This window comes from Ochotona princeps, chromosome 1, assembly GCF_030435755.1.
Source record: "Ochotona princeps isolate mOchPri1 chromosome 1, mOchPri1.hap1, whole genome shotgun sequence".
In the NCBI taxonomy this organism is placed as follows: Eukaryota; Metazoa; Chordata; class Mammalia; order Lagomorpha; family Ochotonidae; genus Ochotona; species Ochotona princeps.
This window is the reverse complement of record NC_080832.1, coordinates 118,816,101-118,841,598: the sequence shown is the minus strand read 5'-3', so window position 1 is coordinate 118,841,598 and position 25,498 is coordinate 118,816,101. Positions and strand designations below refer to the sequence as shown.

Below are 25,498 nucleotides of genomic sequence, written 5' to 3'. Positions count from 1 at the left end.
GTGCTCTGTCAACTATGTAAAGATTGTCAAAAATAAACAAACAAACAAAAAAAAAGACTGAGACAAAGGAATGGTTCAATGAAGCAGAGACCAGGAAGTCCCAGTCTTTGCTAAGCCAAGAGCCTCAAGTAGCCCAAGCATCGTCCATTTATTGATCAGCAGCAAATTTAGGTCTCACAACTTAGGTCAATGGTTATTCACATTCTATATGAAGAAACTTCAAACACATATAGGAAATTAGTTAAGATCAATCTGAAATGTACATGATGATTGGCAGTTTTGTTTTCTACACCATATATGCATTCATCCAAGACAGCAGGTACCAGACAGTTTAGCTCCCATGTCAAGACCCTCCTGATTCATTACCCTGTGACCTCCTATATCAAGAGTTCCCATACATACAAACCACAGTTCTTTGTGTATGCGCCCACAATATGATTGCAAGAGTCCAATGGAGCATGGTGTTCTTACACTCATTAATGGCTTTGTGAGAGGAGTTAGAGTGGGCAGTAGGTAGTTAGGGTATTCTGGGCCCCCACCATGTCTAGATTCACCACAGCACGTCTCTTCCAAGGGACAAGGGTGACATTAGCATATCAATTCCCCACCTGAAGCATCTCCAGCCATTGTGTAGGAGGGCCTCAGGCTGATCTCCTTATCAGTGAAAAGAGAACTGCAGGAAGGGTAATACTCATATTCCCAAGGCCAGGAAAGTCCAATGTCTGACACCTGTCTGGTCCTTTGCCCCAATGCCAAATACCAGGGGGACCAGGAATTTCCTTTTGTCCTTGGAGAGTCCCTTTGAAGTAAACCTTTAAAAGGTGCGTTCACCACCATTAATACGGTTTTTCTCTCTTTTCTTCCTGCCACTATGGCAGAGGATCTCAAGGCCCCCTCCCATTACTAGGATGGGAGTCTACTTTTTCAACTTTTTCTAATAAATCTTACTTCAAACTGTGTCCGTATGAAAATTCTTTCCTGCTAGACAAGAACTGAGGTTGGTGCTGTACTCGGGGTCAAAAAACCCTACAACAGTTTCACTGGGCAACTCCTGATAAGCAGAGAAAAGCACAGAAAATGATCACCTTCAAGAGAGATTCAAAGCAGTCTCAGCCCAACAGTGGCTTGATTTAAAAAGACCCCTAGAGCCCAGCACAAAGGCTCAATGGCTAAGTGCTTGCCTTGCAAGTGCTGGGTTCTGATATGGACTCCAGTTTGTGTTCCTGTTGTCCTGCTTCCCATCCAGCTCCCTGCTTATAGCCTGGGAAAGCAGTAGAGAATGGCCCAAAGTCCTGAGACCCTGCACCCACATGGGAGACCTGGAAGAAACTCCTGGCTCCTAGCTTTGGATTGGCTCAGCTCTGGCCATTGCAGCCATTTGGGGAGTAAATCAGCAGATAGAAGATCTTTCTATCTGTCTTTCCTTCTCTCTGTAATCTACTTTTCTGATAAAAATAAATAAACCTTTGGAAACAGGGCCCTTGAGGTTGGTATGCCTGACTAGCCTCCAGTGAAGCATGATGTGCCTTCAGCTAGGGATTGTTTCTTCTGGGATACCCTCAAAAAGAAACAAAGCAGTAGTTCAGTGCTTAACTCTGGGTCAGATTCCAGGCAGCCTTGGCCTAGGGGGAGCTTAATGCAAAAGACTTTGACATGTGAGCACTGGGATGTCATAGGGCTGTTCATTGAAGCTGTTGCCACAGACCAGGGTCTCATCTACATCTTTGCCCTGCCAGCTCCCACCTGTACATAACCTTTGGGAGCAGTTTTAATTACATAGTTCAGACTACCTCTGGGAAAGGAATATGTTCATCACTAGTCATTGGTGGATGTTAAATCCATATTCCTTTTAACTGGTAAATGCTAAGCAAAAACCAATATTCATTGTCATTTGTTTCACAGCTCACCACTTATCCCCATCATGGCATGTGTCAAGTTCTATTTGTTGAATGAATAATCCTCACATCACTTCTTGGCCTTTTGGCTAAGATCAAGTGTAGTATGAATAATCCTCACTCTTTACCTGTGCTTTTCCTGCACTTTAAATCAGTCTGCCACAGCAGAAGGGTCCACGTACCCACTCTACTCCCCATTTTCACAATTCATTACATTGTGACATTTACACAATATTCTTATTGGGTTAATTTTCTATGATTCCATAATGAATGAACACAAATGAAGAGCCTTAAAACAACAGTAGGGCAGACACTGTTGCACAGTGAGTTGAACTACTGCCCACAATGCCCACATCACATTTCAGAGTGTCAGTTTGAGTCCAGAACAGCTACCTGTTAATGTGCCTGGAACACAGTGTACAACAATTCTAGTACTTGGGCCCCAGCCACCCATTAGGGAGACCTAGATGGATTTCCTCATCAGCGAGGTGACACATAGAAAGAAACATACTTTTGTTGTCTTCAAAGGTTAGAGTTTATTGCAATTCAGAAAGAATCAGCAACCACGTGTGGTTCTTGTTCTTCCAGGATTGGTACATTCACAGGGCCCGTGGAAAATTGTTGACGTGTCCTCTTTCTGCATTTATCTTTCCCAAGACAGAACATGGTTGGGTCAGCTTATTACTATTTAAACCATCCTACTCTTGCAGCACCTGGTTTCTACCTCATCATTTCCTGCTCAGAAGACACGTGCTCCCCTCTGGATCAGGTCAGCTGTGGCAGTGCTCAGGCCTGGCTTCCCTGGATGCTTCCAGGTCTTGGAAGCCCTGAGACTTCTTTCTGTCGCCTTTGGGCCCTTCTTCTGTTCATTCTCAAGAGCACCACTGGCCTGGGCAGAATGATCCAACACCTATTACACTTTCCTTCTCATTAGTCGCTCAAAGTAACTATAAATCAGACTTATCATATAAAGGGTATCGTGGCTGGATGGAAAAAAATAAGATAGTACAGGCTTTTTTCCAACAGGAAAACCAGTACTCTGGTTTTTATTCTTATATTTTTTTCCCTTTCTGCAAAGCAAAGAAGGAAACTTCCATGATAATTAATTCCAGGTGCTCCCTTTGACCCACATCCTTATCCAAGAATGCCCAATCGAGGGTGGCTTGATCCCACAGCCTCCTTTGTCTTTGGTTCTGGCATGATGAGTCCAGGAGCTGAGTCATGCTGCTGGATGAAAGGCCTGCTCACTTAGGCAGAGAACAACTGAGTGCAGAGCTTAGGGCTGGGCCCTCTGAGGACAGAAGCCACACAGTGCTGCTGTCAGTCCTGAGGAAGACACTCCAGGCACCAGAAAGGCCCCGTTGCTAGCTAGCAGAACAGAAAGGAACACAGAAGCAGCCACAGCCTTGGGAGTCAGACGAATCTGAAAACACCTTCTGTAGGCTGGAGCATCCAGAGTTGGCCTTGGGGTAGGTGGACATGAAGGCTGGTCAGGATTTCCAAAGGAAGAAAGGAAGGCAATGGTGTGGAAAAGGGAGTGCTGGCTCTTGGGGTTGTGGAAGCAGCATAAAGCAGCTGTAGAGCCATCGGAAAGTTCTGAACAGATCCGGATGATTATTAGAGGCTTCCCCCAGGAAGGCATTTTGGGAACTATTGAGAACTGTATTTTCAGAAAGTTGGGAAGAAATTTGTACAATGATAGGGTTGAGGTCTGTGGGGAGCCTGTTGGGGGAAGAAGTGTGTTTGGGGAGGGGGAAATGAACATAACCAGACCATGTACTGAAATCCAGCTAGAAAGTCTTTATTCACTGCTGTGTTCCTGTCCCCACCAGAACACCACCTCCCTGTGGAGCTGTGTCTCTGAATCCGCCTCCTTGGTAACTCTTCCCCTGGAATTTTTGAATGAATGATAAGGTCTTCCAGATATTCATAATGGCTTTGGTAGCGTTGACTCCCTTCCATAGCCACCAGGCCCCACACCTTCAAATCTTGCAACTTGAGCAAGAGATCTCTGAGTTAGGAAGGGGGTGCTGCACCTACTCCCCACCTGATCTCCCACCTAAAAACACATCTCTTGGGAATCTCAAGGTTTTGTAAATTTAAAAAGAAAAAAAATGAATGAATAAAGAAGAAAGAAAAATCTTGCTTCTGAGCAAAGAAAAAAGGAAAAGAGCTTCAGCAGTTCAAGATTCTATTTCACTGCTTATTGGTTGTTACCCCTAGTATTCTACCTGGTGACTGATGACAGAGCAGGGCCAGGCACGCCATTGGCTGGCAGATCACAGGCTACACTGCGAGCCCTTCTCGGTGATGTTGGAACTTGGGGAACTCTGAGGGAACCATTCAGCAGTCCCTGCCTGCAGCTAGCTCTGGACTCCTCTTTTGGGACAGTTTCCTTTCCATTCGTGACTGCACCAGAAGACCCTCCGAGGATCTGCCTTTGTGGGTCAGAAGAGAAAAGAAGGCTCAGAGGTGAATTTTAGAAGGTAGAAAGGGAGTGGATGCATTTTATTCCCAAAGGACAAGGACAGCAGGTGGGGGACTGAACCTGCCCCACAGGAAAACTGGGTCCCCAGGGGATGGAGTCCACCTGTGGGGAAGTGTGCCCTTTCAGTCCCTTTACCTGGATCACCTAGTCTGACCCACAAGGAGGAAGGGGTGGAAGGGAAAATATCAAGTGACTGTGAAGAAACCAGACTCTCAGACAGTGGAAAACTGCCACCTCTCTGTGCTGTTGCCATCTTCCACAGAAGGCTTAACACATCCACTTACGGAAACATACCTGCCCCGTGGAACCACGGAGGCTGCTGCCCAGACGGATGCTGAGGCACTGATGAGACCAACAGGGGTGATAGGAAAGTCGGACATAGGTGACAACTGTGGCACCACGTCTCTTCAATGGTTTCTTCTCTGTGCCTCTAAGCCTAGGGGCCCTCACTGCCCTGGGTGACTTGTCCTGAGCACTTATGGAGCCAGCCACTTCCCTGTCAGCCTCCCTTCTCTTCTCCATTCTCAGCCTGCTGGCCCTCGTGTCAGGTAAGGTCATGTTCCACTTGCTCCCATCAGCTCCTCAGAAAGTAGCTTTGACTCTTTGGTTGGGATCTCTGCCTGCTGAACATGCTTGCTAGTTTTCATCCTCGCTCCGAGTGCTCCCCCTGGTTCGCACCCTTGCTCTGAATGTGGCTGCTGATTCATTCCAGCGCTGCTCAACAACAAAGCAGGGAGAGCGGTGTGAGGGTCTGTTGCACACACAGTTGCAGATTTCTAAGGAGCAACTTTTTTTTTTTTTAATTATTTATTATTTAACTTCATTAATTACATTGTATTATGTGACACAGTTACATAGATACTTGGGTTCTCCCACTCTAAGGAGCAACTTTTTAAAAAGTAAAAAGAAACAGACAAAATGAAATTCAGTAATATTTAACCCAAATAACCTTTAAACACTTATTACTTTGCAAGATGTTACTAATGAAATTTTTTTTAATTATTTATTATTTAACTTCAGTAATTACATTGTATTATGTGACACAGTTACATAGATACTTGGGTTCTCCCCACCCCTCCCCAAACCCTCCCACCATGGTGGATTCCTCCACCTTGTTGCATAACCACAGCTCAAGTTCAGTTGAGATTTCCCCATTGCAAGCGTATACCAAACATAGAGTCCAGCATCTTATTGTCCCGTCAAGTTCAACGGCTTCTTAGGTATACCCTCTCTGGTCTGATGACAGAGCCAGCAGAGTATCATCCCAGTCAATTGAAAGCTCCAACATACCATCAGCAAAAATTTACATCATTATGGAATTAATTGACATAGTAATGAGTAACCAATATGTTAAAAGTAAATGCGAGTTCCCAGCCACCTTCTGTGACCACCTCACCTATACTTCAATTTTAGTTTATACAACCAAAATGCCCATCAACTAATGAAATATTTAACATGTATTATTCTAAATGTTCCAGATTTTGTATATGCTTTGCAGTTACTGCTTATTTCCAATGGAGCTAACTAATGAACACCCTATTAGATAGCTCCCGTTTGAGTGGGGGCTGCGTTCTGGTCTGGATATGGCTGCAATCTCCCTTGGCACAGTGTGGACTGGGGCTGGGCACACTGAGCTAGGCTAGACGCCAACACCATCTGGTGCTCTGGAGAACCTGGGTAGATGTAGGACAGACTGGGCTGGGTCTCTGCCCCTAATGAGCTATGTGTGAGCAGTGTTTGGTTATGGACAAGCCTTGGCTGGGCTGAAACATCCAACACCAAGAACTGGAATGGACTGAAGGTCAGCAATAAGGGCTGGCCCAAAGAACCACCAGTACGCGCAAGATCTGGCATAGGGAGAGGTTCTGATGGAGGAGCTTGGGAGGCTCCTCTGTCAGGACACAGTCCTCGCAGGTGAACACAAGAACCACAAGAGGGAGCAACCCAGACCAGGCCAGAGGAACATACTCACCTGCATACATATGGCATGGGTGGAGGGCAGACCAGGCTGAACTCGTTCACATCACCTGCTGGTGAATCCAAGCACCAGAATAGAGTGTGGGTCAGGCCAGGTTTGGTCGCAAAAAAAAAACAGTGCACATTATGGAATACCAAGGTGCAGTGAGTCATACCAGACGTGGCTGCAGCACCCAAACAGCACACGTGAGAACCTGGGTGGGGGGTGGTGAAGGGAGGAGGCAAAGCCAGCAGGGGGAATATGGGCTCCCCTGCTGGACTTTCCACTGGAGAGCGTGAGTTGGGATGGGGGCAGACCAGACTAGGCAGGGCTACAATACCTGTGGGCCTCATGTGAGCTAGATCAGTGAAGGGTCAGGTTGGGCTGACTGTGCCGACTGGTGCAAGCAAAAATTAGAATGGGTGAAGGTTGGTTGGGCTTTGCCACAGCATCAGCTGGCAGAGGATGGAACTGGGGGCTAAATCTGTCAAGTTGAACTCCAGAACCACCTGGAGAGTGCATAATTTGGGAGTGGGAGTGACCTAGTAGGGAAATAGTGGGCACCTCCCTCTTGGGTTACCACTCCCACTGGAGAATGTGACAATCAGGACAGGGGCTGGGGTGGCTAGACAGAAAGGCACCTGCCAGTATGTGAATGGGCTGGATAGTAGGTTGGTTGGGTTGAACTAAGCTTCAATGCCCGTTGACATGTGTGAGAGGTAAATGGGATGTGGGACAGACTGAATAAGTCTGAGGTACATACTGGCATGCATGGGAACTATGGTAGGGGCAGGCCTGGTGAGGGTTATGGGGAGTCACCCCAACTAGGCTGCAGCTCCCACTGGTTTGCATGAGGGCCGAGTATGAAATTGGTAGGATTGGGCTGGACTACAACTGACCCATCGGTTCCAGTGGAAGACAGGGCTGGAAACAACTGACCTGGCAATAGCAACGACCAGCATGTGCAAAAGCTGATTGGGGCGACGGACTGTGCCAGACCCTGTACTGGCAAGCACACACAAAAATCAGGTCTGGGATCATCTCAGATGAAGTTTCTTTGGAGATCCCCCCAACTGAACTGCTGATCCCATGCTCCGGCCAGCAGAGCCAGTAACGTGGACACGGAGAAAGTCGGGATGAAGCACCGACAGGAGACCAGTCTCTCTGAAGCCTCCCTTTATTACTTCTTTTATACTCTTTCCCCCAAGCCCTTTAGCCAGACAGTAAGATGCCAATGAGTCCCATTAGTCCAGGTGCGTTTAGCCGCAAACTAATCCCCTATAACTGCTCAGTTTATCAAGTGCTAATTAACTCCTTAGCCCACAACATTCTCAGAACTCCAATCATGGAGAGACTATGTCAGCCAGTGGATTCTGAATAGATTTCATCACGATTGGAATGGCCAGATTGGCAGCAATTAAGAACTGTTGAGCTACAACTGAACTTGAACTGTGGTTATGCAACAAGGTGGAGTAATCCACCATGGGGGGAGGGTGTGGGGAGGGGGTGGGGAGAATCCCAGTACCTATGAAACTGTGTCACATAATACAATGTAATTAATGAATTTTAAAAAAGAAAGAAAGAAAGAACTGTTGAGCTATCAAAACTGCTTGAGCAGGACCCTCGGAGTGTGCCTCACATTGGGGACCTGGGATGGGAGGGAGGCTGGGTGGGGCTTTTTCCTTTGTTTCTCCCCTGACCCCAGATACTGGGGGAAAAATGATATTAGTGTGGAAACAATGGTATTATACATTGTCGAAGGTAGCCTTCGACCCTGTGTACCCAAATCAACTAAGTAACATTATTTCAAAAAAAAAAAAAAAGATATCTTCCGTTTATCCTAGGTGCAACTGCTGATGTAGATTGAGAATAGCGGGGAAAGCCCTTGTGGATACAGGGTATAGAGGATGCTCAGGGTGATTCTCCTAAGTTTCCTTTCCAAAGCATTAGTAGCCTCACTAGATGGCATTCCCAACAGTGCTGCCCACCAGCCATAGCCCTCAGCCCCCAGAATCCTCAGTCCTGTGGCCTTGAAATCTCATGTTCTCTGGAAAACTACTTACTTTCCCGTTCTAGCTATTTGACAGTTGGAGTCTTTATCTGATCACGCCTCTTTACCTGACAGCCCAGTTTACTGTCGTGGGGCCAACAGATCCAATCCTGGCCATGGTAGGAGAAAATACCACGTTAAGCTGCCACCTCTCTCCTGAGAAAAGTGCGGAGCACATGGAAGTGCGGTGGATCCGGACTCAGTTCTCCCCTGCAGTGTTTGTATATAAGGGTGGACAGGAGAGGCCAGAGGAGCAGATGGAAGAATACCGAGAAAGAACCAGCCTTGTGAGCGACAACATTGGCAAAGGCCATGTGGCACTGGTCGTCTACAACATCACCGCCCATGAGGACGGCACCTATCGCTGCTACTTCCAAGAAGGCAGGTCCTACGAGGAGGCAAGCTTGCGCCTCATGGTGGCAGGTGTGTCTCCCTCTTCATTTTGTTTCGTTGCCTCTTCACAATGCAACTTTGGGATACAGTTGTTCTCCTAACCCCAGGTCACCTCAGATCAGCAGATATTTGCCTGGGATTGCCCTGAAACAAGGAGAGGGCTTCCTGTTATCCAGGGATTTACCCTGTTATGCGGTGTTAGCAGCCCTGGAACACAGCTGAGGTCTAGGCCAGGGAAGAATGTTCCATCCTTACAGATTGTTTTTAGGTCTTCTTGATCATTGCAACCAAGCACTTTGAAGGTAAGGGGAGCTATCTCAGTTAAAACATGATTATACATGAAGTCAGAGTATATATTACATCTGGTGATCCACCCAAATAAGAGGCTTCAGCCTGGAGACATGGGACAAGGCTTCAGAATAGAAGTGATATTTTAAACTGAGATTTCTACATATGTATTAATAATGGTTTTAAGGGACTGGTGGCTTGACATAGTAGGTTAAGGTGCTAGCTATGATACTAGCATCCCATATATACACTGGTTGAAGACCCAGCTGCTCCGCTTTCAATCTAGCTCCCAGCTAATGTGCATGGGGAAACAGTGGAAGAACTTGGGTCCTGGGATGGAGTTCCAAGATCCTCGATTCTGCCTAGCCTTCATCCTGGCCCAGCCCCAGCTGTTGTGGTCACTGGGGGAGTGGGTGGGTAGATCAGCAGATGGAAGTTCTCTCTCTGTCTCTGAAATTCTGTCTTTCAAGTAAATAATTAAGTCTTTAAAACATAATCATAAGTATCACTTGAAGGAATGCTCTCACTCCTAGGGGTAAGTGTACTATGCTTTTAGAGGAACAATTTGAAGAATATAAGGATCTGCAAAAGTGCAGTGGCACTTCAATCCCTCAGCACAGTGGAAGTGAGTTTAGGGAGAATGTGAGTTCCCCAGGGGTCTCAGATTATGAGGGGTAGGAGACTCCATCTTTTGCTCCTGAGAGAATCTAATGGCTGATCAGATAAAATGCCAGGGGAGGAGGGCTTCCCGCCCTTGTGTCCTGGCAACTCTGCATGTTGACCATTTGTGGTGTGTGTGTGACAGGAGCTCTTTGTTGTCCTGTCAGTAGTACCCAGGCCTGACCTGCCTTACTCTGAATTCCTTGTTGGAGAATTATTGGTTTGTTTGTTCTGTGGGTGGGTGACTGATTTTCGTCTTGAAGTCCGTAGTCTCATGTTTGGCTTGACTGAGCCTGTGGAATGTGTGGCAGAACTTTTTTCCCTGCAAGTTTACAAAATTGCTTTCATCCTAATTGTACTTTTAAGATTTCTATAAGAATCTTGAAATGTAAAACTAGATCTCTCTCATTCTGTCTCTGGGCAAAAATCAAGTTGACCAGAAAGTGTCAGACCTAAGTGAGTGTTTTAATTTGCAGTCATTAGTACAGTCTGTTGAGTAGACTTGACAAAGCCTCAACTGCTCCAAAGAGATTTGAATGATTACATATGTCCAAAGAGTCTCCCAGGACCAGGCACATTTTTTTATAATGTTTATAAGGTTTATTTATTTTTATTGGAAAGACAGATTTATAGAGGGAAGGACATGAACCAGAGCTCATATGGGATGCCAGTGCCTAAAGGCAGGGGATTAGCTAATTGAGCCATCACACCAGCCTCCAGTAAACACCTTTTTAAGGATCAAATATAAGAAGAGTCTGGTTTCTTAGGATCATTGGTGATGGTCTTCAGACACACATTGTTACTGAGCACACCCAGTTCTTTCTAGTGTAATAATATTCTCAGAAGTTATAACTAACTGATCATCTGACTGAGCTTCTTCCTGGGAGATAAACATCTGTGGATCGGGGGATGTAGCTGGCTAGTCCTCTTCTGGTTCATGTCCCGATGCTCCACTTCTGATCCGACTCTCTAGTTGTGGCCTGAGAGAACAGCAGAGAATGGCTCAAATCCTTGGACCCCTACACCCACGTGGGAGACCTGGAGGAAGCTTTTCACTCCCAGCTTTGGATCACCTCAGCTCTGGCCATTGTGGGCATTTGGGGATTGAACAAGCAGATAGAAGATCTCTCTTTGTCTCTCCCTCGCTCTCAGTGAGATCTGCCTTTAAATTAAAATAAATAAATAAATAAATAAATAAATAATTTTTAAAAATCTGTGGAACAGGATAAGGGTTGACTTTGCCAGCTGACTTTTGTCTATAGTCCAATAAATTATTAGTTCCTTTCATGTTATGGGGTGGATATTGTGATGTAAAGCCCTGAACTAGACAAAAACGATGGTATCTTGAGATCAAAATATATCTTTCTATTCCACCAATTGGCTGTCGTGCATGCCACCATGCGCTCTTCTTTGGAGGGGAGGAGGAGATGGGGTTGCCCACATTTCAGGTGAAGGCATTGCTCACTATGTCAACAAGGCCCCACCTTATTTGCTTCTTTTTTTAAAACATTTATTTATTTTTATTGGAAAGTCAGATATACAGAGAGGAAGAGAGACAGAGAGGAAGATCTTCCATCCTCTGTTTCACTCCTCAAGTGACCACAATGGCTGGAGCTGAGCCAATCCAAAGCCAGGAGCCAGGAACTTCTTCTAGGTCTCTCACATGGGTGCAGAGTCCCAAAGCTCTGAGCCATCTTCGACTGCTTTCCCGGGCTGCAAGCAGGGAGCTGGATGAGAAGTGGGACCACCAAGATTAGAACTGGTGCCTATGTGGGATACCAGCTCGTGCAAGGCGAGGACTTTAACCAGTAAGACTATTGAGCTGGGGCCTGTCCATGCACTTTTGAACTTTAAGAAATTGAGGTCTGCTTCGAAGTCATCCCCAAAATTGACAGTGAAACCTTAAGCTATGTGTCTCTGGTTTAGACTGGAAACACCTCTGAAAATGAGAAAAACAAAGTCCTTGACAGAATAAATGGAACGAACAATTTGCAGTAGACACACAGATGCAAAATACTGCCACAGGACCTCTTGGTAGAGCATACAGAAAGTGTGCAATGTGATGCTTTCTTCTTAGTTTACTTGGCGACTTGGTCTCTTGGTCTATATCAATATCAAGTTTCTTTCTCCTTTCCTTTCATCCTTCCTCTGGTGCTGGCCGTCTCTTCTTCCCCTTTCCCTCATTCCTTCCACCCTTTGCAGAAGGGGGACTGCGGGAAGATGTGGAACATGAGGTTTCATGTGCCTGCATGTTGCTCACTCTCTCTCCATTCCCTGGGATCTCTCCCCTCCCTTTACTTCCACCCCACCCCACACTGCACCCTCGCAATAGCAGCTGGTCTAAGAATCTTTGGTTGAGACCCCACTGCCTTTGGTGTGAGCTCTATTTTTTCTCCCCAGGCCTGGGCTCTCAGCCCAGCATCGAAATGAAGGGTCATGAGGATGGGGGCGTCTTGCTAGAGTGCACATCCGAAGGGTGGTTCCCAGAGCCCCATGCACTGTGGAGAGGCACCTACGGTGAGGTCCTGCCTGCCCTGACTGACGCGTACACTGTAGAGGCAGATGGCCTTTTCTCAGTGATCACTGCTGTGCTGGTCAAGGACAGCTCTGTGAGGAACATGACCTGCTCCATTAACAACACCCTGTTGGGCCAGGAGAAGGAAACTGTGATTTTCATTCCAGGTGAGTGCTCTGCCGCCTGAAACTAAGCACAGAGACAATGTCGTAAGTGAACAGATCAGAGCCTAGGCTGGGCAAGCTGTATGTGGATAGTGGGGTCACATGAACAGGAGTGTGGGTGAAAGGGGTGACAGGGACAGGAGTTGGGGAGTTGGAAGGGATCTGGGCCCTGAGTAATCTGAGGGCCTTTCTCCTTGTCACAAGGAGAAAATCAGATTGTCTGGAAGCTCGTGAGTGGAAGCCACTTCTCTAAGAACAAATATGATCATTTACTTCCCTTGTGCTGCAACTGTTTTTTTTTTTTAAGATTTATTTATTTTTATTAAAGTCAGATGTACAGAGAGGAGGAGAGACAGAGAGGAAGATCTTTTTTTTTTTTTTTTTTTTAAATTTCTGTATGTTTTGTTTTTTTTTTTTATAATCTATTTTATTGTGTTGTTGACAATCTTTACATAGTTAATTACAGTTAAAGAAAGAAAAAGAAAAGAAAAGAAGAAAGAAAAAAAAAAAAAAAGGTTCAGGGGGATAGGGAAGTGGGTAATACTATTATGTCCACACTGTTTCCATCCTGCATCTGAGGTAAAGGGGGATATTGAGGGGGAAGCCCCACCCGGTTTCCCGCCCACCCCGAGTCCCGGATGTGGGGCATGCTCTGAGATATGTGCTCGAGTGGTGTTAATAGTCAGAGAGGAAGATCTTCTGTCCGATGATTCACTGCCTAAGTGAGCCACAACGGGCCGGTGGTGCTGTGCCAATCTGAAGCCGGGGAACCTGAAACTTCTTCCAGGTCTCCCACACGGGTGCAGGGTCCCAGCATTGGGCCGTCCTCGACTGCTTTCCCAGGCCACAAGAAGGGAGCTGGATGGGAAGTGGAGCTGCCGGGATTAGAACCGGCACCCATGTGGGATCCCGGCACGTTCAAGGCAAAGACTTTAGCCGCTAGGCCATGACGCTGAGCCCGTGCTGCAACTGTTTTAACATTTTTATTTATTCATTTACTTTATTTGGAAGGCAGAGAGATGGAGATAGTGCAGACATGCAAAAAAATACATTCCCTGTACTGGTTTACTCCGCAAATGCCTGTAACATTTTGACCTAGGCCAGGCTGAAGTCAGGAATCTGGAACTCAAGCCAGGTCTTCCATGCAGGTGGCAGCAGCATAAGTCCTTGAGCCATCACTTGCTGCCTACCAGGGAGAACTGAGACAGGGAGCTGGAATTGGGAGTAGTGCTGAGACTCAAACCCAGGCACTCTGAAATGACTGCAGTGTCCCTAGCAACATCTTAACAACTGTGTTAAAGGCCCACCCCTGAAGCCATTCTTAAACAACAAAGAACAAATCTAGGGCATGGAGAGTGGTGGGGGTGGGTGGCAATCTATGCTTGGTGATGCTGTCTGCCTGTCGGATTTCCTAAGAGACAGACCCAAGGAAATTCTGTATCTACAGATATCTAAATTCCTTCATCAACTAACTCAATAAGCAGCTCCTATGTTCAAGACACTATTTCAATAACAACATAAATCACTGAACAAAATCTATGAAGACCCATGGCTTCATGGAATGCACATTCTAAGGGACAGAAAGCAAAGAAATCATCAAAACATATAAATAAATAATTGAATTGTTATGTAAGGTGGTTATATATGAATGCTATTGGGAAAATTAAGCAAGGTTGAGATGGGACATGCCTGGTGTGCAGAGTATTATGGTTATTAACAGGATAGCCAGGGAAAATTGCCCTGGAAAGATAGAAATTGAGCAGTCCAGCCAATCAGCCATGCAGATAACTGAGCAACCCAGGAAACAGGAACAGGGATATACCAAGAGCCTGAGGTCAGGGTGTACCCAGCAGCTTTGAGGAACCCCAAGGGGTGCTGCTGGTGCTGGAATGCAGAGTGCCATGGGAAAATACGAACTCACAGAAACAATGGGATCACATTGCATGCAGTAACCCAAGCCCCCAATACATTTGGGCTGTCAGTCTGTATGAGCTAGGAAACAGTGGAGAGTCTGGGGAAAATAATTCACCTGATCTTACTGGAGCACCCTGTAGGGAATAGGCTGCAGAGTGAGCAGCAAGGCATTGCAGCATCACCAGCAGGGAACCCAAGGGAAGTGGCTAAGAGCAGTCAGAGTGATTGATTAGCCCTTCCTGCCTTGATCATTGCCATGGTGATTCCTAGTGTCACTGCTTTTCTGTCTGCTGACCCAGCCCTCCTCTCTAGCAGTCATAGGGAGGAGCAGAACTCTTTCCCACGTGGGACTTCGGGGGAAGACAATGAGAGAGCAAGAACGTGGGAAGATCTGCCACTGGGCTTCTAATAGGTACTCTCAGCCTAGCCACCTGTGTCCCACCAAATGGACTTTTCTGACTCCCATTTCAGAGTCCTTTACGCCAGGCATATCTCCTTGGCTGGGAACCCTGGCTGTCATCCTCCCTGTCCTCACCCTGCTCGTGGCCGGGAGCATCTGTCTTGTCAGGAAGCTCCACAGAGAAAAGGAGATTCTCTCAGTGGAAAAGGAGATTGAACATGAAGAGAAAGAAATTGCAAGTAAGGGTCTGGGAAAATCGTGTGTGGAAAGAAATAGCACTGCAGAGGAGCGGTGGAAAGCAGAGCAATTCACTGCCCTTCCAAGCACATGGGTCCAACAGGCAGAAGCCAGGACTGAGAAAGGGACATACACAGACAGCAGCCAGGGATTGGAGCTCCCCTGTCCTAACCATTAGTCACTTAGAGTTTGCTCTTCTATAAACATTGAACTCATTCCCCCTGGCTAAACGCAGTATTTGACTATCAAACAAAAGTAGGACTACAGAAGTACTAAGTGGCCACCTGATGGTGTACCATTTCTGGTTTCTGACCATTTCCACGGTGCTGGGAGGGAGATGTTATGTTCTGAGAAAAGGCCAATCCGGCTTCCTTTGATACAAATCCAAAAATCTCTGAGTTCTCCTGTGGGAGACACGATTTTATTTCTTTTCCAGGGCAGCTTCAAGAAGAATTGCGTAAGTCTAGCCTTTGCTGAACTACTCCATGCACAGTTTTTGTTCTACCGAATTGGTCATTGTCTCATGAGTTTCACCTGTCTGTCCCTTGCAGTATGGCGAAGAACCCTCCTAAATGCCGGTGAGTGATCTTGATGTGCCCATGACCCTGAACTTTCTCCCTGCTAGCCAGGCAAGGGGTTGTTAGGAGAGATGGAGAAAAGGACCCAAGGCTTAGTGGGGGTGAGGTGAGGAGAGCCAGGGTTAGGGCACTGACTCACAAATGTCAGCTCCTGGCTCTTCTTCCCAAGGAATTTTGGCAGCTGTGGACCAGCCCTGAAACCAACACCAGGCTCCTTTCTTTCCTGGCATGATTTGACTCATGATAGCTAGAGATACATCTAGCTTAGCAGACCTCCCAAAGACTTACATTTCAATTGGTGTTGTTCTTGGGTGCTGGATCAATCCACAAAAAGACAATTCAGTTTTATCTAATTGAAACCTGGGCAATAGCATAGGCTCTGCACATCTGAAGACTCAAATGGGGAAAGACATAACACCAAGCCTGAGGCGTAACTATATGCGCACTTAACAAAGTTTATACAATGAAAATATAAACTTATTTTGGTGCAAAAGTTTTTGAAATCCATGCATACAAGGTCTTCAAAAGTTTATGGAGATGCATATTATGAAAAAACTATACATGGATTTCAATTTTTTTTTTTTTTGTTCCCAAATCAACTCAGCCTTTTATTCCATTTCCATGGACTTTTTGAAGTACCCTCACAGGTGCCATAAACACCTTCCTTTCCCAAGACAGCACATATACTCTGCCTATTACCTGAGGGGAAGGAAACCCAAGCCAAGGGGAACCCAGAATACCACAGTCTTCCCCTAAGGGATATTCTGCTCAAGAGTACAAATAATCCAGCATCCAACATGGCCACTTCTGATCCAGATCCCTGCTAATACATCTGGGAAAGCAGTGGAGAACCACCCAAGTGCTTGGGCCTTTGTACTTTTGTGGGAGACCTGGAAGAAGCTCCTGGCTCCTGGCTTCAGCCTGTCCCTACCTGGGGCTTTTTCAGTCATTTGGGGAATCAAGCAACAAAAGGATGACCTCTCTCTCTCTTTATAACTCTACTTTACAAATAAATAAAAATGAATATGTATTTTAAAGATTTATTTATTTTTATTGGAAAAGCATATATAGAGTGGAAAATCTTCCATCCACTGGTTCACTCCCCAAGCAGCCACAAAGGCTGGAGCTGAGCCAATCCGAAGCCAGGAGCTTCTTCCGGGTCTCCCACGTGAGTGCAGGGTCCCAAGGCTTTGGGCCATCCTCCACTGCTTTCCCAGGCCATAAGAACTGCTGGGATTAGAACCACCACCCATATGGAATCCCGGCACATTCAAGGCAAGGACTTAGCCACTAGGCTATCGTGCCGGGCCTGAATCTTTATTTAAAAAAACAAAAATCCAGGCTTCCCCAGTTACTGTGAACTTGGTCCTTTTCTTAGGTGAATCCCCAAATTTTTACTCAATGAACTTTGCAGAGAATGATAACCTTTCACTATCAGAAATAGCCAGTTGAATAAAAAGAGGAAGTCATTTTAGCCTAAGTATCTGCAGATCTGGGATCTAAAGCATTTTTGTACTGTGAGAGGCTGGTTGTTGTGTAGATTGCAAGACCAAGTTGTGAAAGGAACTCTGGTTGGGAGTTGTTGGCTGCTAGGGAGATTTATCCTTATCTTTACCAATGGAATTGCATCCTTGTCAGTTGCTTAAGTCAGTTGCCACCTGGCTGAGAAAGCACAGGGACCAATGAAGAGATGTACACCATCCAAAATCCTGCAGTGGGATGCTCCTCCTGACTTAGAGTGGGAGATAAAACCTCCTCACAGATCTAAGCCAAGTAGAATAGATTGGTCCTGGTTTTTTTGTTTGTTTTTGTTTGTTTGTTTTTTGTTTTTTTAGTTTATTTATTGATAAGGCAGAGTGGCAGAGAGGGAGAGACAGAGATTTTGCACCTGTAGTTTCATTTCCCAAATACAACTGGGGTGGGAAAGGCCAGACAGGAGCATGAAGTTTCGTATGGACCTCCCACATGGGTAGCAGGAACTAAGCACTTGTGTCATCTTCCATTGCCTTCCTGGGTACATTAGCAGGAAGCTGAATGGGAAGTGGAGTAGCCAGGATGCCAACCAGCACTCTGACAAGGATGGGGCTATCCCAAGCAGTGGCCCAATTCCAAGAGAGTTTCTGACTAGGATCTCAGAGATCATCTACCTTTGAAAGAAAAGGGGCAATTGGGAGAATGCTGGAAGAAACTGGGAGCCATTCATTTGGACTCATTTGCAAAGCTTTCTGGCTTTTCTAGAACCCCAGTTCTCTGCTACTGCTCCTGTCACCAGAGAGATGGAAGTGCAGTTCAGCTCAATGACTGACTCCTTGTGAGTTGACTGGCATGAAGCTGCCTTCCTTGAAAAAGGCCCCTGTTCGGTGCGATCCCTCGCCAGTGAGCTGGGATTTCTCAGGAGGTTCAGGAACTCCCTCCTCCCATCCCCAGAGGTTCTTGTTTGAGACCCAAGACCTAAACCTGAGACTTCCTCTGCAGCTGATGTGGTCCTGGATGCAGACACTGCTCATCCCGAGCTCTTCCTGTCAGAGGACGCAAGAAGCGTGAGGCGTGGCCCCTGCCGGCAGAGCGTGCCCGACAACCCTGAGCGCTTCAGCTGCCGGCCGTGCGTCCTGGGTCAGGAACGCTTCGCCACCGGCCGGCACTACTGGGAGGTGGAGGTGGACAACGTAATGGTGTGGGCAGTGGGGGTTTGCAGAGACAGTGTGGACAGGAAGGGTGAGGCTCTACTGCTGCCTCAGAATGGCTTCTGGACCCTGGAGATGTTTGGCAACCAGTACCGGGCCCTGTGCTCCCCTGAGATGATCCTGCCACTCCGAGAGCGCCTCCGCCGGGTGGCCGTCTTCCTGGACTACGAAGCTGGGGATGTCTCCTTCTACAACATGAGGGACAGGTCACACATCTATACATGCCCTCCGCCGGCCTTCTCTGGGCCCCTGAGGCCCTTCTTCAGGTTGGGCTCTGATGACAGCCCGCTTGTCATTTGCCCAGCCTTCACAGGGGCTCGGGGAATCACTGTGCCTGAGGGAGGCCTAATCTTGCACAGACCAAAATCCCACCAGCCCCCACAGGACCAATTTCCTCGTCTCAGAACCATTTCTAGAGAAGGCCTACCATGAGTCCTGCACCCCATGGCAGAGAGTAGACACGTTCCTTCTGGTCACAGGACACCTTTAGCCATCTTCTGTATGTCCACATTCCACCCAACCCCACTGTTCCTCCTCACAAGGTTGTGGCTTTTACCAACTCATTAGCTCATATTTGCAGACAGGATCCAGTCTTGGGAAAACACACTTCATAGTCATGAATTCAAAAGTGTTGAGAATGGGATGGTCAGAAGGTCTGCATTAATGTCAGAATGGGCACCATTGAGCCACCCAGGATACCAGAAGCTGAATATTTGAGGCCAAAACAATTGGAGGTACCAGGATTAGGAGTAAGAAAGAAACTACATGGCCTCCTGGAGAGGAAGACATGTAAATGGAGGTCAGAGATGAAAAGTGGAACCAGAGGCCTGAAGTTTAAAATGGGTAGCGAAGGCAGGGTCATGAATATAGTCAAGATGCACTATAACAACTGTGGGTTCTTAGAGCAGATGGGCCATTTCCACCCAACCAAAATATCCCAGATGCATGTCCCAGGCCCAGATCTGGGGTGAAAAAAAGATAGGCATGCATCTGAATCTGTTTGTCATGCATGTCCCTGCAATGAACAGCAAGTCAACACTTAGTTCTATTTTTTTTTTTTTAATATGAAGGCAGATTTGTAGAAAGGAAAGACAGAAAGATTTTCCATTCACTGGTTCATTGCTTGAATGGCCACATAGCCTGAGCTGAGCTGATCCAAAGTCAGAAGCCAGGAGTTTCTTTCAGGTCTCCCATGCAGGTGCAGAATCCTAAAATTTGGGCCATCCTCCACTGCCTTCCTAGGCCACAAGCAAGGAACTGGATGGGAAGTTGAGCAACCAGACCGTAAAGAAGAGCCCGTACGGGATCCTGGCATTTGAAGGGGGAGAATTAGCCAGTTGAGCCATTGCACTGGCTCAAGGCCACTGTTCTTATATGCCTCCCTCTGACAAAAATAGAAACTAATTCAGAAGTTTGGAGCATTCAAGGAAAAGTCTTGGTTGAGCTATGACTAGCTGATCAGCCTGAACCACACTAATCATCCTTCTAAGAGGGTTGTGTTTTCCAATCTCCCTCTTAAGTTCTTTTCTAGACTTCACAAGAGTAAGACATCCTGACTGCTCTGACTCAGAGTTCATGTCTTCTTCGCTTGCTAAATTACTAGAGATTTCTATGCTCACCTACATGAGACTCTTCTGTTCTCCAGCTGTCAATATGTAGCTAATTAAAACTAAAGAGCTATTGGGCCCGGCGGCGTGGCCTAGCAGCTAAAGTCCTCGCCTTGAATGCGCATGGATCCCATATGAGCACTGGTTCTAATCCCGGCAGCTCTGCTTCCCATCCAGCTCCCTGCTTGTGGCCTGGGAAGGCAGTAGAGGATGGCCCAAAGCTTTCGGACCTTGCACCCGCGTGGGAGACCCGGAAGAGGTTCCTGGTTCCCGGCTTTGGATCGGCGCAGCACTGGCCGTTGCGCTCACATGGGGAGTGAACCATCGGACAGAAGATCTTCCTCTCTGTCTCTCCTCCTCTCTATATATCTGACTTTGTAATAAAAATAAATAAATCTTTTAAAACAAACAAAAAAAAAGAGGTATTTATTGTTGCTACTCTATATAAAAGCCTGTGGAATATTGCTAAAATAACTGTGGAATTGTTGTAAATCATAACTAGCTTAAATCCTTTGCCATCAGTAATATGGTTTTTATGTGTTATAACAAAGTGTTGTTTATCTTCTAGGCTAAATAGCTTCTGAGTATCAGGGTTTGCAACAAATGGTAACAACTGCTTTAGCATTTTCAAAATTCAAGTCAGTTTAAATAATTATGGGTTAAAATTCCACATGTTCCTTCAAAGAATTTTTCCTTCATTCAGAACTGTCAATGCTATATGAGATGTAATTTAAAGGAAACTTTGAACTTAGTTCGCATTTAACTGTCTTATATGGTGGATTTGTACCCTGATTTTTTTTTTTAAAGATTTATTCATTTTTTTATTACAGCCAGATATACACAGAGGAGGAGAGACAGAGAGGAAGATCTTCCATCCGATGATTCACTCCCCAAGTGAGCAGCAACGGGCCAGTGCGCGCCAATCCGAAGCCGGGAACCTGGAACCTCTTCCGGGTCTCCCACGCGGGTGCAGGGTCCCAATGCATTGGGCTGTCCTCAACTGCTTTCCCAGACCACAAGCAGGGAGCTGGATGGGAAGTGGAGCGGCCGGGATTAGAACCGGCGGCCCATATGGGATCCCACGTGTTCAAGGCGAGGACTTTAGCCGCTAGGCCACGCCGCCGGGCCCTATACCCTGATGTTACTTGCTAATCCTTTCAGTTGTGTTTGTGCCTTCTAACTGATTTAGGTTAACAACATTATGCAACTTAGAGAAGTTTCATGGGTGCCATTTCCTTTCTTGAGTTTAATTGCTTCAAAATTTTGAACCTTAAAGGAGTTCACTTAAACTGATGTAAATCCTACAGTCTTAACTAAAATGCTCAGGTCTAACTTTTCCTCTTAAAAAAGCTTTAATCTGGGCCCAACGTGATAGCATAGCGGCTAAAGTCCTCGCCTTGAATGCGCCAGGATCCCATATAGACACCAGTTCTAATCCCGGCTGCTCCACTTCCCATCCAGCTCCCTGCTTGTGGCCTGGGAAAGCAGTTGATGATGGTCCAAAGCTCTGGGACCCTGCACCCGCATGGGAGACCTGGAGGAAGCTCCTGGCTCCTGGATTTGGATTGGCTCAGCTCCAGCCATTGGGGCCGAAAGATCTTCCTCTCTGTCTCTCTTCCTCTCTATCTGCTTTTCCAGTGCAAATAAATAAATATTAAAAAAAAAAAATCTTTAACCTGAAAGTTCTTTCACATCTAAGTTCCAGAACTCATGTATTCAACATAGAAATTTACAGCTGGACCCATGAAACTCTAAATTGGGAGAAATTATAACTGTCTTGTTGTGATCTAGTTCAGGGTCACAGGTTGGAAGCCATACCTTCTGTGTCTACCTGGTCCTTTCTACCCACCTGCGAGTCAGGTGACACTCACCTATCATCACCTGGAACTTGAGCGTGGGGTGGTAATGCATTATTGCGTACCACTCCCGCCACAAGCCCCCATAAAGTTCCATGATAGGGAGGGGCTCTCTCTCTTGGTTGTGTGCTTCCATTGCTCTCGCACTCTGACTTCCCACAGACAGATTCTGAGGAGATGTAGCTCCCGAACGTGGTCCCTTGTACATCCATATTCCTTACCCCCTAGTCACTGCTTAGGTGACTCAGTGAAAATGCAAATGCTAAGATGCTTTGTATTTTTAATTTGTGTACTTTCAAGAGTTCCAGGAGAGGTAAGGCCTAACGATAATGGAATGTAGATAGAGAAGGCAGGAGAAGGTGAATGTTTGTAGCTCTCTGTGTTCAGATTGCTCACTGCACAGCTCTTTAGGATAATTTATTTTGCTGGGGAAGCTGGAACATAGGTCTTCAGTCTAATAAATGCGTTTCACGATAAAGACAATTTGTTCTTCTCAGGGTTTCGATTCAGACTGCATTGCCATGGTGACTTTTCATTTGCTAATTTCTAGTGGGCACTGCCATCACCACGCTTGGTTAATAAAGACTCCTTAGTACATCCAAGACTTGACAAACATGATCTCCCTCATACCCTGCAACAGTCTTATGCTTTGTCTTCCAGAATCCAACAATAAGAAGCCTTTAAGTTCAAGCGGCAGGCAGTATTTCAGACACCCTGACGACTTCTACATTCTACTTGGGACCTCTATATCAATCCACTGAAGAATACCGTGCTGCTGTTGCATCCTTTTCCCTAACAGCAGTTAGGGTCCATTCTTCTGGAGGAGGAAATGTAAGGAGTCTGATGGGCTAGTAGGTAGTCAGGGTCTGTGTCCCTAGTGAAATTTCTCTTTGAAAATAAAATGTGTTGGGCCCAGTGTGATAGCGTAGTGGTTAAAGTCCTGGCCTACACGCTCTAGGATCCCATATGGGCGCCGGTTCTATGGGAAAGCAATCGAGGACAGCCCAAAGCCTTGGGACTCTGCACCCACGTGGGAGACCCTGAAGAGCTCCTGGCTTCGAATCGGCTCAACTCCAGCCATTGCGGTCGCTTGGGAAGTGAACCATTGGACAGAAGATCTTCCTCTCTGTATCTCCTCCTCTGTATATCTGCCTTTCCAACAAAAATAAATAAATCTTAAAAATAAATAAATAAAATATAGATAGATAGATAGATAGATAGATAGATAGATAGATAGATAGATAAAGTGTTGGGCCCAGAGTGGCAGCCTAGTCACTAAAGTCCTCACCTTGCACACGCTCAGATCCCATATGGGCGCCGGTTCTAATCCCAGCCCTGCTTCCCGTCTAGCCTGGGGAAGCAGTAGAGGATGACCTAAAGCCTTGGGACCCTGCATCCATGCGGGAGACCCAGAAGAAGCTCCTGGCTCCTGGCTTTGGATCGGCATAGCTCTGGCTGTTACAGCCACTTGGGGAGTGAATCAACGGACGGAAGCTCTTCTTCTCTGTCTGTATATATGTAAAGTATTGCTTCTCTTCTGTTTTACCCTTCCAAGGGCACATTTCTCCTAGCTCCTTGTTCTGCCATAAAGAATGAGAAGACAGGGATGCCAATCATACCCTCTAAGAAGCTTTTTAATCTGAATAAGGAGCTAGATGGGAATACTGCCCATTGTGAATGAGTTTCCCTCTCCATCATTTCATTGATTCATTTGTCGCCCCTCCCTAAGATGGTGCTTAAATGTCTACCCTCAGGTGTGTTAGGCTTTTCTTCTCTTGGAGCATCCCCTGTCACTAGGGCAGGAGACCTCTGTTCCTCTCTGAAGTAAATCTTGGCTTTGCACACTGAAATTGTTGGCATGAGAATTCTTCTTTCATGTGAGACATAAGTTGAATTTGCTGTCATCTTTCCCATTGAATTCCCTACAACAGTAAGATTTTTTTTTAATTCATTAATTACATTGTATTATGTGACACAGTTTTATAGGTACTGGGATTCTCCCCACCCCTCCCCAAACCCTCCCCCCATGGTGGATTCCTCCACCTTGTTGCATTACCAAGTTCAGTTGAGATTCTTTCACTGCAAGAATATACCAAGCATAGAGTCCAGCATCTTATTGTCCAGATAAGTTCAACGGTTTCTTGGGGAGACCATCTCTGGTCTGAAGGTAGAGCCGGCAGAGTATCATGACGATCAATTAAAAATCCAACAGTAAGATTATTTACACTACAGGAATTGCCAAGATTTGAAAAAGAAAGCAGCTTTTTTTTTCTGAATACAGTTTTGTATTTCTTTGTTGCTATAGTTTACTAAATCTATTTTTTTTTCTTTTTTTATATTTTTGTCTGGCAACATTTACCTTCTTTAAGGCAAACCTCCATATTTACTGCTAAATGTCTTTAGTTGTAATGACAAGCTGAAAACGGCTTTGGCACTGAAGTTGTCTCTGAATGTGGAGATGGTAGCATGTGAAACCCGCATGTGAAGCACTCGTTTGTGCGGGATGCTCAGCAAGCCTCATTTCAGTACAGTGCGCTCAATGGGCATTAAGCCGTTAAGTCTACTAAAATTGCTTTTGTTGTATTGATGGATTTGTGTGTGTTTTAGAAATAAGCCTGCATGAATTTTTTTTATTTGTTTGAGCTTTGTCTGATTGTTTTTGGTGCATGATTTTGAAGAATATAAGTTGTTCTGGAAAAAACAACACCATCATTAGCATAAAGAGTCAAGCCTGGAAAGAAACATGATTTTGAAAGTAAATTCCAGGGCCCGGCGGCGTGGCCTAGCGGCTAAAGCCCTCTCCTTGAAAGCCCCGGGATCCCATATGGGCGCCGGTTCTAATCCCGACAGCTCCACTTCCCATCCAGCTCCCTGCTTGTGGCCTGGGAAAGCAGTTGAGGACGGCCCAATGCATTGGGACCCTGCACCCCCGTGGGAGACCCTGAAGAGGTTCCTGGTTCCTGGCATCGGATCGGCGCGCATCGGCCCGTTGCGGCTCACTTGGGGAGTGAATCATCAGATGGAAGATCTTCCTCTCTGTCTCTCCTCCTCTGTGTATATCTGGCTGTAATAAAATGAATAAATCTTTAATAAAAAAAGAAAAAAAAAAGAAAGTAAATTCCAATTATTTGACCATTTTGCTATATTTCACAAGTGCTTTCTCTTAATAACTCTTTTCTCCTCTCCTCACTTCTTCTCTCCTTCCCTCCCTTATCCTACCCCTGCCAAAACCTCTCTGAAGAAGTCAGTTAGCATGCAGTTGGAGCCCTTGGTCTTGCCATGGGAGGGCCGAGCACAGAAGCATCAGAGGGAGGCAGGGCAGACTCACCCAACCTTAGGAACCCTCTGGAGGAACTCAACTTCCTGAGTCGCTCCTCAACATTCTCCAGTTGAGGGAAAGGGAGGAGGTGTTTTCACTTTTGCACTCAGATGTCTTCCCTGCTCAATGACAGTTACACACCTTAGACACCTCATTTGGGCAAGTTTTTCTTTTGGAAAAGAAGCAAGGCAAGCACAAAGATGAACTTGATTCCTGGTGAGTTATGGCTTTTTTTAAGCAACAACTCTCAGGGGCTTCATGATAAGTGAGGGCTTACACCACAGACATGAATGGATTAGGCATTTTGTGGTCAATTCCAGTCAAGAATAGATCTGGAAATATAACACCAGACTTTTCGTAATTGAAAGAGAAAATAAAGGCTACAGAGCTCCAAACATCCTTAAAGCTGAAAGAGAACTCAGGTTCCGACTAGGAAAGAAATATTCCTGAGGGTGGCCAAGCATTCAGAGCAATGCAGTGTGTTTCCTACTTA

At 46.1% G+C, this 25,498-nt stretch overlaps 1 protein-coding gene and 1 long non-coding RNA gene across 3 annotated transcripts in view; one reads left to right on the top strand and one right to left on the bottom strand.

Annotated features, from left to right (window-relative positions):
- LOC131480824 (uncharacterized) overlaps positions 1-25,498 on the bottom strand; it is a 41,605-nt gene that overhangs the window by 6,489 nt on the left and 9,618 nt on the right. The window lies entirely within an intron of this gene.
- On the top strand, positions 4,862-19,002 carry LOC101528755 (butyrophilin subfamily 2 member A2-like). Of its 2 annotated transcripts, XM_004598450.2 has the most exons (7): positions 4,862-4,931; positions 8,466-8,813; positions 12,132-12,413; positions 14,796-14,963; positions 15,398-15,418; positions 15,513-15,539; positions 18,015-19,002. In XM_004598450.2, the coding sequence occupies exons 1-7, from the start codon at positions 4,862-4,864 to the stop codon at positions 18,653-18,655; spliced, it is 1,557 nt and encodes a 518-aa protein (XP_004598507.2). In that variant the 3' UTR covers positions 18,656-19,002. The 2 variants fall into 2 exon arrangements, with proteins under 2 accessions (XP_004598507.2, XP_058523007.1); XM_058667024.1 differs by lacking the exon at positions 4,862-4,931 and having other exon boundaries at positions 14,796-15,022; positions 15,403-15,418.

Excerpts from the sequence above, each read along its gene's own strand:
- LOC101528755 (XM_004598450.2), top strand. The coding sequence starts at position 4,862 with ATGGAGCCAGCCACTTCCCTGTCAGCCTCCCTTCTCTTCTCCATTCTC. Across the intron at positions 8,814-12,131 it reads CTTGCGCCTCATGGTGGCAG|GCCTGGGCTCTCAGCCCAGC; the intron begins GTGTGTCTCCCT and ends TTTTCTCCCCAG. Across the intron at positions 12,414-14,795 it reads AACTGTGATTTTCATTCCAG|AGTCCTTTACGCCAGGCATA; the intron begins GTGAGTGCTCTG and ends CTCCCATTTCAG.